Consider the following 15,288-nt stretch of genomic DNA (forward strand, 5'->3'; position numbering starts at 1 on the left):
TATCATGTTTTTAATGATACACAGCTTCAAGTATCCCTTTAAATAAAATAGAGAGCTATGTAATGTTTATAGAAATGCTTTCTTCATGCCCTTTTTCTTTTGATTGTTTCAAAGTAGTAAAGGATGTAGTTACAAGATTAGGCTGGATCAGACAAAAGGGTTGCAAAAAGTTTATTTGAATTAAAGTCTGCATTCAAAAGTAGTTTAATCCTAAAAAATTAATTTACAAAATATGCTTTATAACTTAATTGTGCAAGATAGGTTTAAGAAAATTAGCGAGATTTTACCAAAATGAAATATATGTAAACTACATAAACTTAAGTTAAAATTACAAATGCTGATTGAATACAAATCAACAAACTGTTTTGAGTTTACACAAAATAGTTATGTGGGTTTAACGCTGAGTGAATGTTTCTTTAATATTAACGAAACATTTTAAATAAAAATTAAATCATGTTTTTAAAATAAAAAAAACTATTATGCATATTGAACGCATATGAATCCTTTTGAGTAATCACAGACTGTAATCTGAACAGACTTTTTTCTCAGTGTAGGTAGAGCAGACACCGCTGCTGTTTGGAAGGCATAACGAAGCCTGACCATGGAAGTTGTCAAACTGGTAGTGATGGGAATTCCGACTCTTTTTAGAGAACCCGCTCTTTTCGCTCGGCTCACCAAAAACATATAAACACACTTTTATTTATACTTTCTGCAGAGTTGCAGCTTGAAGAGGAAAAAGAAGAGCGAGAGAGAGAGAGAGAGAGGAAAAACCCAAATAAACAAGCGGCCTTGGCCAGGATTTTTGAAATATCGAGGTCAACATTAGAAAAACATTTATTTTAGGCAAAGCTGTTTAGTGTCTTTGTATGAGTGTGTTGCTGCAATTATAAAATATATAAAACTATAAGTTAAGTATTTGTGTGTGCAGTGTTGCTGCCTCACAATAAATAACAACTAAGGTGATCTCTAGCTGTATATGAAGTGTTTGGTATAGGTTATGGTGACTGAGTGATATAGAGAGACTCTGGTCTTTGTATGTAACTTGGTCCTGGTCTTTGTATGTAACTTGGTCCTGGGCTGATAATGTGCTTCCTGGACCTGACTCCACATTCATCTCACTGGTTCCTTCTCCTGCTCTTTCTCTCTATCTCAATCTCTGTTAATTTTTTTAAATGAAAAGCCTCCGTATACTGAGTCATGATTATTACAATTGTAATGCCATGTTTAGTCACAGTATTACTTATCCATCCAAACAACATTATAAAATGCTGTTCAGCCTTGAACATGAACTTCAAATATTCTGATTCATGTCCTTTCATTTTTCAGCCCAGGTTACATTTACATCTCTATTGTCTATCTGTTGCATCTATAGGCTCATTCACTGTTTTTCTTTCTCTTAGCTTATTACAGTTTTGGTAACCAAACACCTAAACACAGACACTAAATGGTGACAATGTCTCAAATTCTCCTCTCCTCTTTGCCTGATCATCCCCTGACTTTCTTGCTGCAACAAATGATAACTTGATTGATGCTGCCTCTTAAGACTACGTTACATCGTTGCTCTGATTCATTTAAATGCCGTTCTGAAAAATAGACCCGTGTTTACTTTCGGTTTTAATGACACGAAGCTTAAAGAAAAATAGGAGGAGGACATAACAGAGGTGTCAACCTCTGTCTCTGTCTCTCTCCTGTTCGTCTGCTGTGTGTATAACCCCTCCCCTCCCCCTGCTCAGTGAGGACACAGACGCAACCGCACATCTTCACCAATGATATCCGGCTTTAACAGAAAAAAGACAAGAAAAAAACTAATCGGCTCCCAAAGATGAGCCGGCTCCTGTCGTTCACTTCAAAGATTCGAGTCTTAGAGCCGTTACGTTCGCGACCGACACATCACTACAAACTGGAGACGTTGACTCAAACTAACTTCCAGCTCATACAGAGGTAGTCGAAGCAGGCAGGCTGAATGGATGTTGAGTCTTGGTGTGAATTTTCACCTTTTATACTCACCTTAATAAGTTGACCATCTCCAGTCCCGATGTAGAAAACCATCCAGTTTTTGTGTCTCACAGCCAGCACAGAGGTCATGGAGTTCTGCTTGAAGATCACCTTCTTTGGTTTCCGTATAATTGGCTGTGGAACACAGTTGTTTTGATCAGCAGACATGTTACACCAAGGTATAACAGGATTAGCCTTTATGTACCCACAGATACAATAAAAAAACATGCAGCTCCTCCTAAATGTGGATTGCTTTTTAGTTTAAATACATTTAGCCATTTGCCTTAGTGTTTAATCTGTATACTGTTATGCTACATACACGTGACGTGTGAATGCAGGAACATGAAGCAACATTTGAAGTTTTTTGTCATATCACTAGAGGAACCAACTTAATAAAAGCCTCATACACTGAGCGCTCACATTTTAAGGTCTATGCTCTATTGAAACGTTTTGCATTATGACGAACCATTGGTAGTTTTGACGTGTCAGACTTGTCAACGAAGAAGTCCCGGTCCTCATCTTTCTTTACGTTTAAATCGGGGCTGATGTCAAACAGCACCAGCTCGGTGTTGAAGTGTCCTCCGTCCACACTGAACACACCGCTCCAGAGCACCGGCGGGCCGCCCGGGATCACCGAGGAGGCGATCAGTCGGAGTCCTGTCTCTCCATCAGAGACTTTCAGAGTTGCGCCTCGGAGCGACTTCAGAGTCTGATGTTTGCCTCCGCTGCCTTCAAGCCAAAGGAGACGAACTTTGTTGATTTTGTCTTTTGCAGGCAGATTGGAGAAAATATAAATGGTGGAATTAATCTGAAATCCATCCACAAACTCCACATCGTCTTCACGTTTGATCGAAGGACCTATGTCTTCGCTATGAATAGAAAATATTTGGCCTGCTTGATTGTTATTCGTGTTACGAAGATTCACAGCATCTGAAACGGATGGGCAGCCCCTGCCTGACATTGTCGGCGCGACCTTGTATTGCTGCACGGCGGTGAGAATGTAAGTCTCTGCCCGGATCCGAGTCTCCACACTCACCAGGAAGTTCACGGACGCACTGCTGCGCCACAAAGAGCCTACTTCGATGTTTTCCCAGTACAGCACTTTGGAAATGTCCTTCAAGTCCAACAATTCACAGTAACCGCACCCGCTATCAAAAACCCCGCAAGCTATCACTTTTTCTTCTGCAACAAGCGGCAATAACATGTTGACACTGAACGTAACGTTCCACGTATCAGAAGATCGGCTTAACTTCAGATCAGATGTGCCAGGAATCTGTGTCAAGAATCCTTTCTGGGTCAGACTCCGGACCAGAGTCAGGTCGTGGTTAAGTTGATATAGCATCTCCTCAGTGGCGATGTAAACCGTGCCATTGTACACGGCGAAGTGACGGATGTCTCCCTTTAAATTAAATCCTCCATTCTGCTCCAGGCACTGAGCCGCTTCTACCCAGAGAATAAACAGAGCAGGCAGGGGGATCATCATCGTGCAGCGATGACAGCTCGTCACTCATACACTGACGGTCATCATGACACTCTGCACCGCTACAGAAAGACACTGGAGTCGTGCGTAAAAGCGCGCTGCGCCGAGTTAAAAAAAGAGAAGTGCCAGAAGTGAGAAAGTAGGAGGGCGCGCGCCAAGCGGAACTACACATTGACAGCGTAATATTTCAGCGTTATGATGATAATCTGTACTAATGTACAGATCGAGGTACGTGATGTTATCTTGTATTTTCATTCAATATAATTAAGGTTAGTTTTAATCCAACTCCTCATAATCCTTGACTTCCACAAATACAGACAGACTACCTCGAAGCCCTGCTTTCATCGTTTTCTTGTCAAACTGAACCAGTACTGCACTATTTTATATTGTTATGAATGTTGGGTTTCAAAAGATACTGACAGGAAATTACTGCTGCGAAGTCAGATCCACCACATGCGACCTCACAACGTACACTACAGAATATATTATATTTATTAACACAGTGAAAATATAGCTTAGAAATACTACAGCGGGGCACCCAGTTACCCACTTGAACAGCAAAAAAGGCCGTCCCCTATTGTCCACTACACACAGGGCTAGACCTCCAGTTTAACACAGCCCGCTACACCCTCTACTGGAGGCACATCACACATTTATAAAAAACTGCACACGTGAACGCCACACGAAAGAGAGACCCTTCGGCTGCCCCAACAGGCTATCCCAAGCCCGCCCCACACTAATACACAATTATATTACACGTCAGTACGCAAGGAAGAAGGAATATACTGACTGTCTAAAAGGGGTATCAGGCCTTCCTTCCTGACACACGATCTGGTATTTCTTCACTGTCTGTCTTTATCGCCGGCAGCCCTCTGCAAACGACAGCCTCTCCCAAAAGAGAGAGCCGAGCCGATCTGCGTCCCCCTTGTCTCTGCTCAGTCTCGTTTCTCTAATCAGACACACCTGCTGCCATTTAAATCAATCAGCCTCTCAGCCCCAGCTGTCAGTTCCATCGCAATGTGGAGAAAACAACAAAGCTGCAAAGATAGTTCGTATGTTGATATTATTTTTTTGTTAGGACCCCCCCATGCATTAAGGAGACGGGACTCCCTGCTGGCTTGTTCTGAGTTTGTTATAATGCTATTCATTGTGTATTATTACAACTATGACTGTTATCGCATACTGCCGGTAGAGGGCGCCGTCTCCCTTTAGTTTAGACATACAGCAGCATCAGGCCGGTCAGGGGCAGCAAAGAGTCGACAAATCCAGGAGCTCCGCAGCGTATATTTCCACTGACCCTCCATCTGAGGGATTCATTCATCCAAAGTCAGAGCTGCAGCGTCCGTTCAGACGGGATCACAGCTGCTGTAGGCTACATCCAGAGGTGGGCTGTGTACACATCTGGAAAGGTCTGACGGATCAGTTTTGTTCAACGGACCTGGCAACTTTTTTTTTTGTGCGTTTTAATTTCGTTTCCTGATCACTGCAGTGCAGCGTGCATTCAGCGTGGTAAGTCTTATCGCCAGTGTTTTCATCCCAGGTGTGCGTTGTTTATGGGTAGAGCACTGCAACACTAAGGAGTGGAGACGATGAAACGTGAAGTCAGGACAGTGAAGTTAATATTCTAATTATATTATGTAACACAAAGGTAGGTAACCTAAGTGTCTAGAAAAGCGATATAAGACTGATTTATTATTAATAATAATGTAGGAAGTGTCTGTTTACTCTGAGATTGTCTCTCGCGTCATTGATTAAAATCACTATAATGATTGGGGAGCATGACATTTTTCAAATCTTGCTCTTATGTGAAATAATGTTCACAGTATTTTTTTTTTCATGTAGGATGAACAGTAACGCAGCGATGTAGTATAAAAGCCGGACTTCTTGCTGGGTCATTGACTTAAAACGGGACAAGAAATAAATTTAAGAAAAAGTACAAGTTTAAGTGTGGTTAACAGTTTTTCCTCAGCATGCATATTGTCTTACTTTGCTGCATCTTCTGCCTCATCCTTGTTGGGTTCGAGGACGGAATTGGCATTCATGAGCAGCTCCGAGTGTTGCGTAATGACACACATCTCAATGGGATTGGGATTTAGGGTCAGTCAGCATGTCCTACAGTGGCGCTTGCCAAACCAAGGTCCAGGGAAACCCAGGGGTCCTGAAGAAGCTTGTGAGGTTGATGCCAGCAAAATGAAGATGGCTATTAAGGATGGAAAAGGAAACTGGATCTTTAACATCATACTACAGCAACTCTGAGGCGACACCAATACATTCAAGCTCATGTGAGAAGTTTTAAACTATATAGGTATGAAACAGACTAAAATTAATTGAAGGCTTTTTGTGCATTTTCATGACCTTAAAGAAAACAAACCCATCATTAGTAACAAGATCACTCAGGTTAATCAATGCTTGAAACCACTGTGGCGTGGTATAAGTGAAAGGGCTTTCACACTTGCAGAAAACTCCTGAAAAATATCACAAGGAGCTGAGTGTGTAATCGCAAACAGCCGCCTTTTCAGTCAGACTTTATCCAGAGTTTCTCCTGCCAGCCTTTGTACTTTTTCCGCAGCAAATCCGAGTGAGCTGATGTGAGAAGAATGCAGCAGGAGAATTCTTCTGAGGAGAAAATCCTCCTCAGATTATCTAGATATTTTCAGGAGTGCAATGTGAATACGGCTAGTGTTAGTGGTAACAGCATGCTGCCTAAACAGCCTTTGTTTTCATTTTCAACAGCCAATCACAGCCAACAGTCCCTATGAATGTTACATTTAACTAGTGTAAGAATTCTTTTGGTAACATTTTGATTTACATATTTACTGGAAACACCTATGTGTCCACAAGGGGGTGCCAAAATTGACACAGACTTAAATTCCTCAGAGATTTAAATAGTTTTTCATGTACTGAATATTTAAAGGTTCCCTGCATTTTCAGGGTTATTGAGTGATGTCTTTTTTACGAGCTGATCTCAGTTTTGTTAATAATTAAGAAACACTAACTATCATGGACTGTATTTTTCTACCGTTGCTTATAAAAAGGTCTCTGTTCTAAATATTTGTCCCACCTCATTAAAGCCGTGAAATAGCACGTTTGCTCCCCTCAAATAGTAAAGAATGACACAATCTTCTCAGGCAGGGGTGTTTATGATAAGAAGCTCTGATTAAACAATGCCAAGCTGGTCCACAGTCCATCAACAGTGTGAGTGCTGCCTGTCAGAGACCCGTCACAAGAACGTTATAAATACAGAGCGTGGGGAATAACAACAGTAATCCTTTTTTTGTGAGACTTAATGACTCTTAGGTGACTAAAAATACCTTTCAGGTTTGTATCATTCATCCCAAACTGGTTTCACTGGTTTCCCTCAAAGGCAGTGCACCAGTCCACTGTATGTATTTTGATGACAGGCCTGTGGGTTTGCAGTCTTTCTATAGCCTGTGGTGCAGCAGGTCTCCTCCCTCGGTTTGGAGCTCAGAGGTCTGTAATCTCCGCGAACCGCAGCACCACCACCCAGATTCATTTCTCAGGTTAAAAATGACATAAAAACCAGCTGGGCACACACAGTGGGAAACATAAACACGTGCCTAGTTTGACAGTTTGGAAGGCGTCCCTTTAGAGGCGAGGTCCACAAGTGACTGTGTGGATACTGCAGAGGGTACAGGGTTCATAGCATGGACACAGGAACTTCTTCCTCATCTTTTTAGCATAACTCGCACTTTAATTACACGCAAAAAGAAAGAAATGTTGACTGGACAAGTTGTTCTGAAGATGTTACTCTTTTTAATGAGCCCCGCAGACTTATCACACGCCTCTGTACCTGCCTGTCCAGCATACATAGGTATACAGATAAAGTCAGAACCGAGCTTATTTGTTAACATATCTAGCCGCAAGACAGGCTTTTCTCAGGAGTTTTCCAGCTTCATTTTGCAGCCGTCTCATCAGCTGAGAAGATCAATATCAGCATGATGGTGGGTTTTAAAAGCAGTTCCGTGTTGCTTCAAGACACAACATGTGTGGGCGTTTTTCACTTTTGATAGAGCTATGAAAACAGAGTTTCCCAGATTCTAGCCTTCGTCAGACACCAGTGATATAATCATCTTGTCAGACCATGCAAAAGATTGCAAACAGGTATGCCAGTACCTGTACCTTTAACAGTTAAACTGAGGTTGGTGCACAAGGGATTTTTTTTTTTTATCTTCCTCTTTTTTAATCTGCGTTAGCAACATTTTCAGAGACTTGATATACTATTGCTGACCAAGATGCTTTTGTACTGTGTACTTCAAATGACACAATTCACTAATGTATCGCCTTCTAGTGTGCGTGTCTTTGTAGTGTGCGTGTCTTTGTAGTGTGCGTGTCTTTGTAGTGCTGTAGTTGATTGTTTTTGTGCTGTCATGAGAACAACGTGCTCTCCGTCCTCACATAGAAACTTTCAGATGTGTTGAGCTGCTTTTTGCCTCTCTGATGCCGTTTATTCTGTGACTCCCTTTGATGACTGAGGTGTGTGTGTGTGTCTGTGAGACAGAGAGTCATGGTGGTGGGTGGAGTGGGCGGAGGCCATAAATGGCAAAATGTGAAGAGTAATGACCACGTCAGTACGAGGGAGACACTGCTGTGCTCCTTTCTTGCTGGTGTTTCCCTTCCCTTCTGCTGCGTGGGAGAGCAAGGCAACACTGCAGTGGTGCGTGTCTGCTGACAGTAGTGTGTGTTTTTGTTTTAATAAAAAAAGAGCCAAACAAGCTGTTACTATGCCATTAATATTCTGTTTAAAGTCTAACTTTTCTTCTTCGGGGGTTTTCAACCTCAAACCATGTGTTTCTGCTAGATTGCTAAAAGAGTTCCCTATGTGGCTGAAAATGTTTCAAAACACACGGTGCGTGGACCGACTGATTTAAGAGCTTACTATAAAATGGATTCATGCAGATCAGGATATTTATGCTTTGCAGACACGTTTTTTTAGTTTCTAAAAGGGATGGAATAAAAGCTCAGGATGTTATCAATAGGTCGTTATGAATGTCCGTAGAATCTGAGTTTTATTGAGGTCCATGCATTGTTTAAATGTCATTGGACGTGTCCTGGCATTTAGCAGTCTGTCTGGTTCATTTTCAATCACTGTGGAGGAGCCAGTGGACAATAGTGTTCTTTATAGGACCTTGTAAGCAGCTAATTGGACCATTGAACCTTTTCAATGAGGTTGAGGAATATTGGAAAGCGGTTTGTAATGTGTTGACATGAGGAGAAAGCAGGGTTTTGGGGTTTTTTTAGTATTAAAGGTCCCATATTATGCCCTTTTTGGGGTTCATGTATTTAATTTATGTGTCTACTGCTGTTTGTTTTGTGATGTTTAAAAAAGGGTCTGTTTTCATGTACTGCCTGTTCTCTCATCTGTCTGTGATTCTGACACTCAGAATCCCCCAAGAAGAGGAAAAAAAAGGGTCCCCACATGTGCCAAATCTGATCTGATTGGTCGGCTGATCTGCTCTCTCATAATTGGTCAGTTGTTTGGCTTTTTTCTTGGATATATCCCGCCCCTTTTACCATATTGGGAATGCAACGGTTAGTGAGGGGAGCGTGTGCTTGCTACAATGAATCAATGAGCTTGGATCAGTGACGTCTTTGTCTAGTGATGTCACTTCACACATTCTCAACAAGGGGGGCTGGGGACTAAGCTTTTCATGCAGCTATTGCTACAGCTAACGGGACAACGCAAGAGAAGCTGCGTTTCGGTGGACTTTGAATTTTTGCACATAGATGTGCCTAAACATGCACCAGACACCTAAAAAAACACCAAAGAGCATCTAAAACCAGAATAGGAAGAATATGGGACCTTTATTAACACCCACAAAATGACTTCATTATGAAGCTAGATGCGAGCATAGATGCAAGACTTCTTGATGAAAAGACTTAATTTTATCTTACGAGAAAGAGGGTCTAGCTAACCAAGTTTAAGATGTGGCCTTCACTACACGGTGCACATGGATTCACCTTAGAAGGAAAAAACTAAACCATGTCGCTTACTGTAAGTGAACAAATCGCCTCCAAGCTAAACTGACAAGATGGAACAAAAATGTTGCTGTTGTCACTGTTATAACCATTACCACGTCACTGCGATATCATGCACTGTTTTGACAGCGCTGTCTGGTTTGTGGAATTGAGTACACGTTAATAATATTTAAAGACGCCGACTATTTCCTTGCTGAGGGAGACTCAGTGATGGATGGTCGACCTCCACATGAGCCACACCAAGCAGCACACAGCAACACCATATATGGGCATGCGTGTATTGGTCAGAAGGAAAAAGGTTAGCTGAAAGTCTGAATGTGTGTTGGGATGAGGAGGGAAGGAGCTGGAGGTTTGCCACTTCTTAACTTCAACCAGTCTGAAGCTGGCTAACATGTTTTTGGCAATGCAACACAGACAAACACGTTTGAACTTTTATTTATACAGACGGGGTGTACTGAACGTCTGTTTTTAGTTTTCTCACATTTTTCTGGGTATATTTCATTTCAATCCTCAGCAGAGGAATGAGTGGAGACGTTTTGTAGTCTGGTTTGAGTAACTATACCACTGATGATAGATCGTCTCTGAAACATGGTGATACACTGGTTCTCACTAAACACCAAATACCAGGAGTGTTTTGATGCCAGTTGTGTCCCCATTCTTTGATTTAATACACGTTTCATTATTGTGAAGAAAACAAGACTGGAGTCCAGTTTGGAAGCAGGACTCTCTGAAGACCTGCATGGTCTCAGCAGGAAGTCAAGTAGGGAAATGTATTCCTGTAATCAGCTTTTTAGTCTTTATTTAATGACAGCATCTAGTAAATCCATAGCTGCTATGACAACCAATGAGAAAAGGTTGTTTATGATAGAATTAATATCCTAATCAGTAATTTTTTGTGTGGTTAGTTGGTGCCAATGGTTACAACATTTGTCATTGATGGGAGTATCGTGAACTTAAAAATAAATCTCTGGTTTGCATTTGAGGAGGGACACAGAGAGCCTGCAGCAAAACAGAAAAAAACAAATATGAAATCGACTTGACTCGTTTTCTAAATTTCAAACTAGGTGACTGTCTCACTGCTCACGTGCAAACCTGGGGAGGCATGTACCTGAGATGCCAGGATTGGCTTCAGTGGTGAACCCATCTGAAACTAAAGTCGGTGTTGTTGTTCATGATTTGTTGATACCCGTCTTGAGAAGATGGGAGGAGTTATGCAAGAATGAGGCCGAAGGAAGACATGAGAAGGCGGGATATCCTGGGCAGAAACATCAAGGCAGACGGGGTGCAATGGTTGAAGTGTATCAAACATCAGACAGCTATGATGTGAAGTCAAAAGGGCTGAAGAAACAGTTTAAGAGGGAGCTTCACTTGTTATTGTCCTCTTACCTGGTTACTCTGGGGCCTCTGTGTTGAGTAGTGTAAGTTCTCGAAACAGCTCAGTTGTTGTGTAACCTGGAAAATGTGAAAACTGACTGATGTAGAGTGAGAAGGAAGACAATCTACTAGAGTTTTCTGAGTTGAGTGTCTGAGACTCTTTAACGAGAGTTCAGTGGATCCTACTGCAGACAGGCTGCAGTAAGATCAGGTCGAGGTGGAGCCAGTAAACCGATCCAGTTTATAAAGACAAAAGGAAGAAATCACTTTTTATGCACTTTATTTAGTCCGACTTTTAATAAATACAAGATGTTGAATACTGATGACTAGATACCCAAACTTCCTTATATGGGAAATAGTACTGAAACATTCCTTAAAATTTGAACAGAGTGTTGGTAAGAAGAAAAACTATTATTTTAGTTGACAACTTTTGTCAATAAAGGGGGAAAATGATGAGAGAGAGAGAGAGAGAGAGAGAGAGAGAGAGAGAGAGAGAGAGAGAGAGAGAGAGAGAGAGAGAGAGAGAGAGAGAGAGAGAGAGAGAGAGAGAGAGAGAGAGAGAGAGAGAGAGAGAGAGAGAGAGAGAGAGAGAGAGAGAGAGAGAGAGAAGAGAGAGAGAGAGAGAGAGAGAGAGAGAGAGAGAGAGAGAGAGAGAGAGAGAGAGAGAGAGAGAGAGAGAGAGAGAGATTTGACTACCCGCTTTGAAGACTACAGACTCTGTACACTGGGCAAACTAAGCCTTTAGTTCCACTTCCAAAAACACACTGCTTCTAGCCGTGCATACCTTTAATGAAATCCAAGACTTCAGCCTTGTGTGTTTATGATCGTATTATCTCTGTCTGTATTGCTGCTAATTGGAAATAAACCACTGGAGAGCCAGAATGTCTCAGACGTCCTCTGGAGTCATTTAGATTCGGGGTATTTTTTTGTGAATAGTTAGAGGGCAAAGAACAGGTGATTTAAGGAAAAATATTAAAATCAATTATCAAATAAGACAACTTCACAGACTGTTGTTTTCTCATTAAACACACCTGACTGTTTTGTTTTCCTTTCAAACGACTTCTCTCTCCTCTTTCCAACACCACTGCCTCGGTTTTTCCAGTGGCTGAGACAGGTGTAAAGCTTCGTTTGCGTCTACTCTGATAAGGCTGCACAGTTGGAGATATATGAGTCCTAACCTTCTGATTTAATGTTATAAGCCAGAAGAGGACAGATGATTTTATACAAATCTTCCTATTTGATGGATTTGATTTGCTTTCAAAGACTTTCACAGTGTGGATGTTTTTATTGAGTTAAAATCACTGGATATTTTTTTTAAGTCCCTTTCACACTGCCAGTTAAGCCAGAACAATTGCATCTCGCCATCTGAGTAAAGGAAACAGAGGACTTTTTGAAATTAAAAAAATATTGTACTGGTCTTTGAGGCTATTTCAGAACAATCGTTCATATCCTCAAACATCATTTGAATACATCAACTAAGGATCACTTTTTGACTCATTATAGTGAGTTTAATATACAGTACTTGCCTTAAACATTCAAGTTGTTAGCACCATCAAAGCTAAAAGTACGAGTAAATTTGTCCTACCTCTTTCCTCAGACGCTGCTTCCTTCTACTTGGACGAGAGGATGAATGGCTGACCTTGCAGCTCTCTGATTGGTTCCCTGATCTTCACTGGTAACAGCTGCTGTCATGGCCAAAAGCCCGGAGGTGAAGCTGGCCGTCTTCGGTAGAGCTGGAGTGGGCAAGTCAGGTAAACTGCTTTGTGTGTGTGTGTGGGGGGGGGTGTGTGTGTGTAGGTGTTTGCATTTCTCACCATGCATGGTGTTGCAGGAGCTTCTCAGTCTGAAGTTTCCTGAAGATTTTTCCAAATGTTACCAAAAGAACTATAAAAAAGGCTAATGTCGTTTGGTGCATGGAATGAACTTGTGTCCATAAAGTCTCAAATTTGGCTTTCGCGTATTTGCAGGATTCATGTACTTTACTTTATTCACATGTTTCTACCTCATTCGTTATTACTGCTCATTAAGCAATTACCTGTCATTGCTTTAAGACTCCTCATAATTTCTACCCTTAATCAGTTTGTTTTCATAGCCGACATTACAGTAGGAGCTTGTTTTTGGTCTGGCTTAAATATCTTACAATCTACGCTCCCACAGATACGTCATTTGTAGACATCATTTGGTTTCGGCCGTACCTCTATAAACAGCAGTCGCTCAGCCTCAGTTGGCTGTCTATTTTCTCCAGTAGCTAACACAATAACACAGACCATATGTTTCCTGCGGACTACAAATCAAGAAAGATTGCTTCTCCGTCGCAAAAGGCTGTAAGGAAACATGCTTTGGGATCTCTTCCATGTCGAAAGAGGCCATTAAAATGCCTGAGGAGGTCAGCTTAAGTACTTCACTGAAAAGTATAATGACCGAGGAGTTCATAACCTTCAACTGAAGAGTGCGGTTGTAAAACATGGTGTTAAGGCTGACAATGGCTGACGTGCATGTCTCATTGCAGGGCTTCTCGCTTCAATGTACGACTTCACTCCTTGAACTAAGAGGCATAGAGTTAGCCCTCCCTGTCTCCTTCTGAAGTAATGTTCACTCCACCAAAACATTTCAGTCATCCTTGTGGCTTCTCATGCTCTAACTTAACAGTACCCCCGACCCCATTTCTTTGAAGACACATTGCCCATTGCTGTTTGCATGACTGTGTTGAAGCTTATTCTTTCTATTAATAAAACTTGCAGTAACATGGCTGATGATTTCTGGGTAAATATTAAAGCAGATAAGTTGATAGTGCACCACAATGCATCCAGGTCATGCTGATAATGTCTGATAAAGTCCCATCTTTGACCTCAGCCCTCACATGTGGTCGATTTGGTCAGAAAGCATTTCCTTCGAGATCTAAAGATGGAAAACACGTGCGTGTACTCATAGCCAGTTATCAACCAATGGGGTTTCACATTGAAAAGGACTTTCATGTTCACACAGGTTTCCAATTTTGCTCTGAACGATATAGCTTTTGAAATTCACAGTGAATCTGTTTGTGATATACTGGAGTTATACATTGGCTGTGGCACAGGACAAAATTAGATTGCAGATATCTGTCGGTTCATATCGAGCAATGATGGAGAATTTCTAGTTTTTGACCTATTTATATATAGTTATACTGACAGAAATGTTACTTGCTTGCTGGCAATTCACTTTAAACACAAACTGTTCACGTGAACATTTAATTTCTACATCCTTGATTTGTCCAGCTCTGATCTTTCTCTCCAAGCCATATGACTCCTATGGCTTTCTTTTTGAAGCACAATAAAATACAGACACAAAGACCGAACAGACAAACAGCAGGACAGCAGTCATTGTTGTCATATCTGAACTCCATGTCACCCTGGTGATCCCTTGAACAATGAACACCTCTCATCCAAACGTAGGCCATTAGTGGATTGAAGACTGCAGCTGCTAATTAATTGGTCCTCTCCTGCTGTGAGCAAACATTATGATTCAGGCAGTAAAATACACTCAACTAAATCCACAATATAACAGTTATGTGCTGAAGCTGACGTTCTTTGAAGACTTTTTTTTTTACACTTTAAATGTTTTTCTAACATTAATATTTGTCCCTAGTCCTACTACAAGCCTCCCAATTTGCCTGCTCCACCTTTCAGAAAATGTAAGCTCAAACAAGTTCACAGGAGATTTTCCCTCCATGACATCACAAAGGGCAGTAGCCCCTCCCCCAGGTGGGTGACACTCCCACAGCTAGGTGTTTGTTTGGCCCTCTGAGTCTGACTCCTCACTGTAAACAATAGGACATGGAGCAAGAAAGACTGAGCCACTCAAGTCCTTCCAGAGAGGGGGCGTGGTCAGAAACAGCTCATTTACATACTTAAAGCTACAGACACAGAAACAGCCTGTTCTGAGCAGTGCTGAAATAGATGGTTTATAGACATAATCAAACACAGGATGAGAGTGGATTCATGAAAAACTTCACAGACATATTGTGGGGAGCTCTGAGGCTTGAAGATAATATGTGACCTTTAATTGATAATCTAATGATTGTTTTCCTCATTACCATATTGATTATTTTGTCATACATACATTAGTACATAAGAAAACAAAACAAACATAACCCCGTTTCTCCAAAGTTTAAAAAATGCTTTTTAAACAAGCATATAGTATGCAGTTTATAAAAAATCTCTAACAACAGCCTTGTTAGTGCATTTGTAGAGTTTTTGACAGCTAGCAATCAAAGCAAATAAATAAAAGACATCCCCTTCAATTTCCCAAATGGTTGACAGGAGGTTTCTAAATTTCAAACTTAATACTTAAGTAAACAGACTTTCAACTAATGACAAGGGCTAGATGGAAATTGAAGGGACAAGTCATTTGAATGAACCCTCCAGGGATATGTCTGTATGTCAAAGTGACACAATGCTGTCTAT

General features: G+C 41.3%; 2 protein-coding genes across 6 annotated transcripts in view; one reads left to right on the forward strand and one right to left on the reverse strand.

The window, feature by feature from the left end:
- The window catches only part of plxnc1 (plexin C1), a 65,820-nt gene extending 53,301 nt beyond the window's left edge, over nt 1–12,519 (reverse strand). For 3 of the 5 annotated variants that reach the window (XM_079335576.1, XM_079335575.1, XM_079335572.1), the window contains exons 1-4: nt 12,432–12,519; nt 10,859–10,924; nt 10,581–10,727; nt 5,462–5,675 (exon numbers count right to left, since the gene is read on the reverse strand). In XM_079335576.1, the coding sequence (XP_079191702.1) occupies nt 5,462–5,513 (52 nt within the window). In that variant the 5' untranslated portion in view covers nt 5,514–5,675; nt 10,581–10,727; nt 10,859–10,924; nt 12,432–12,519. Of the gene's footprint in view, nt 1–5,461; nt 5,676–10,580; nt 10,741–10,858; nt 10,941–12,431 lie in introns of those variants that run through there. The other 2 variants (XM_079335571.1, XM_079335573.1) reach the window with 2 other exon arrangements.
- The window catches only part of rerg (RAS-like, estrogen-regulated, growth inhibitor), a 32,756-nt gene continuing 29,930 nt past the window's right edge, over nt 12,463–15,288 (forward strand). Inside the window, exon 1 of the mRNA XM_079335593.1 lies at nt 12,463–12,597. Coding sequence (XP_079191719.1) covers nt 12,537–12,597 — 61 coding nt within the window. The 5' untranslated portion in view covers nt 12,463–12,536. The remainder of the gene's footprint in view (nt 12,598–15,288) is intronic.

Source organism: Symphodus melops, assembly GCF_947650265.1.
Source record: "Symphodus melops genome assembly, chromosome: 22".
NCBI lineage: Eukaryota > Metazoa > Chordata > Actinopteri > Labriformes > Labridae > Symphodus > Symphodus melops.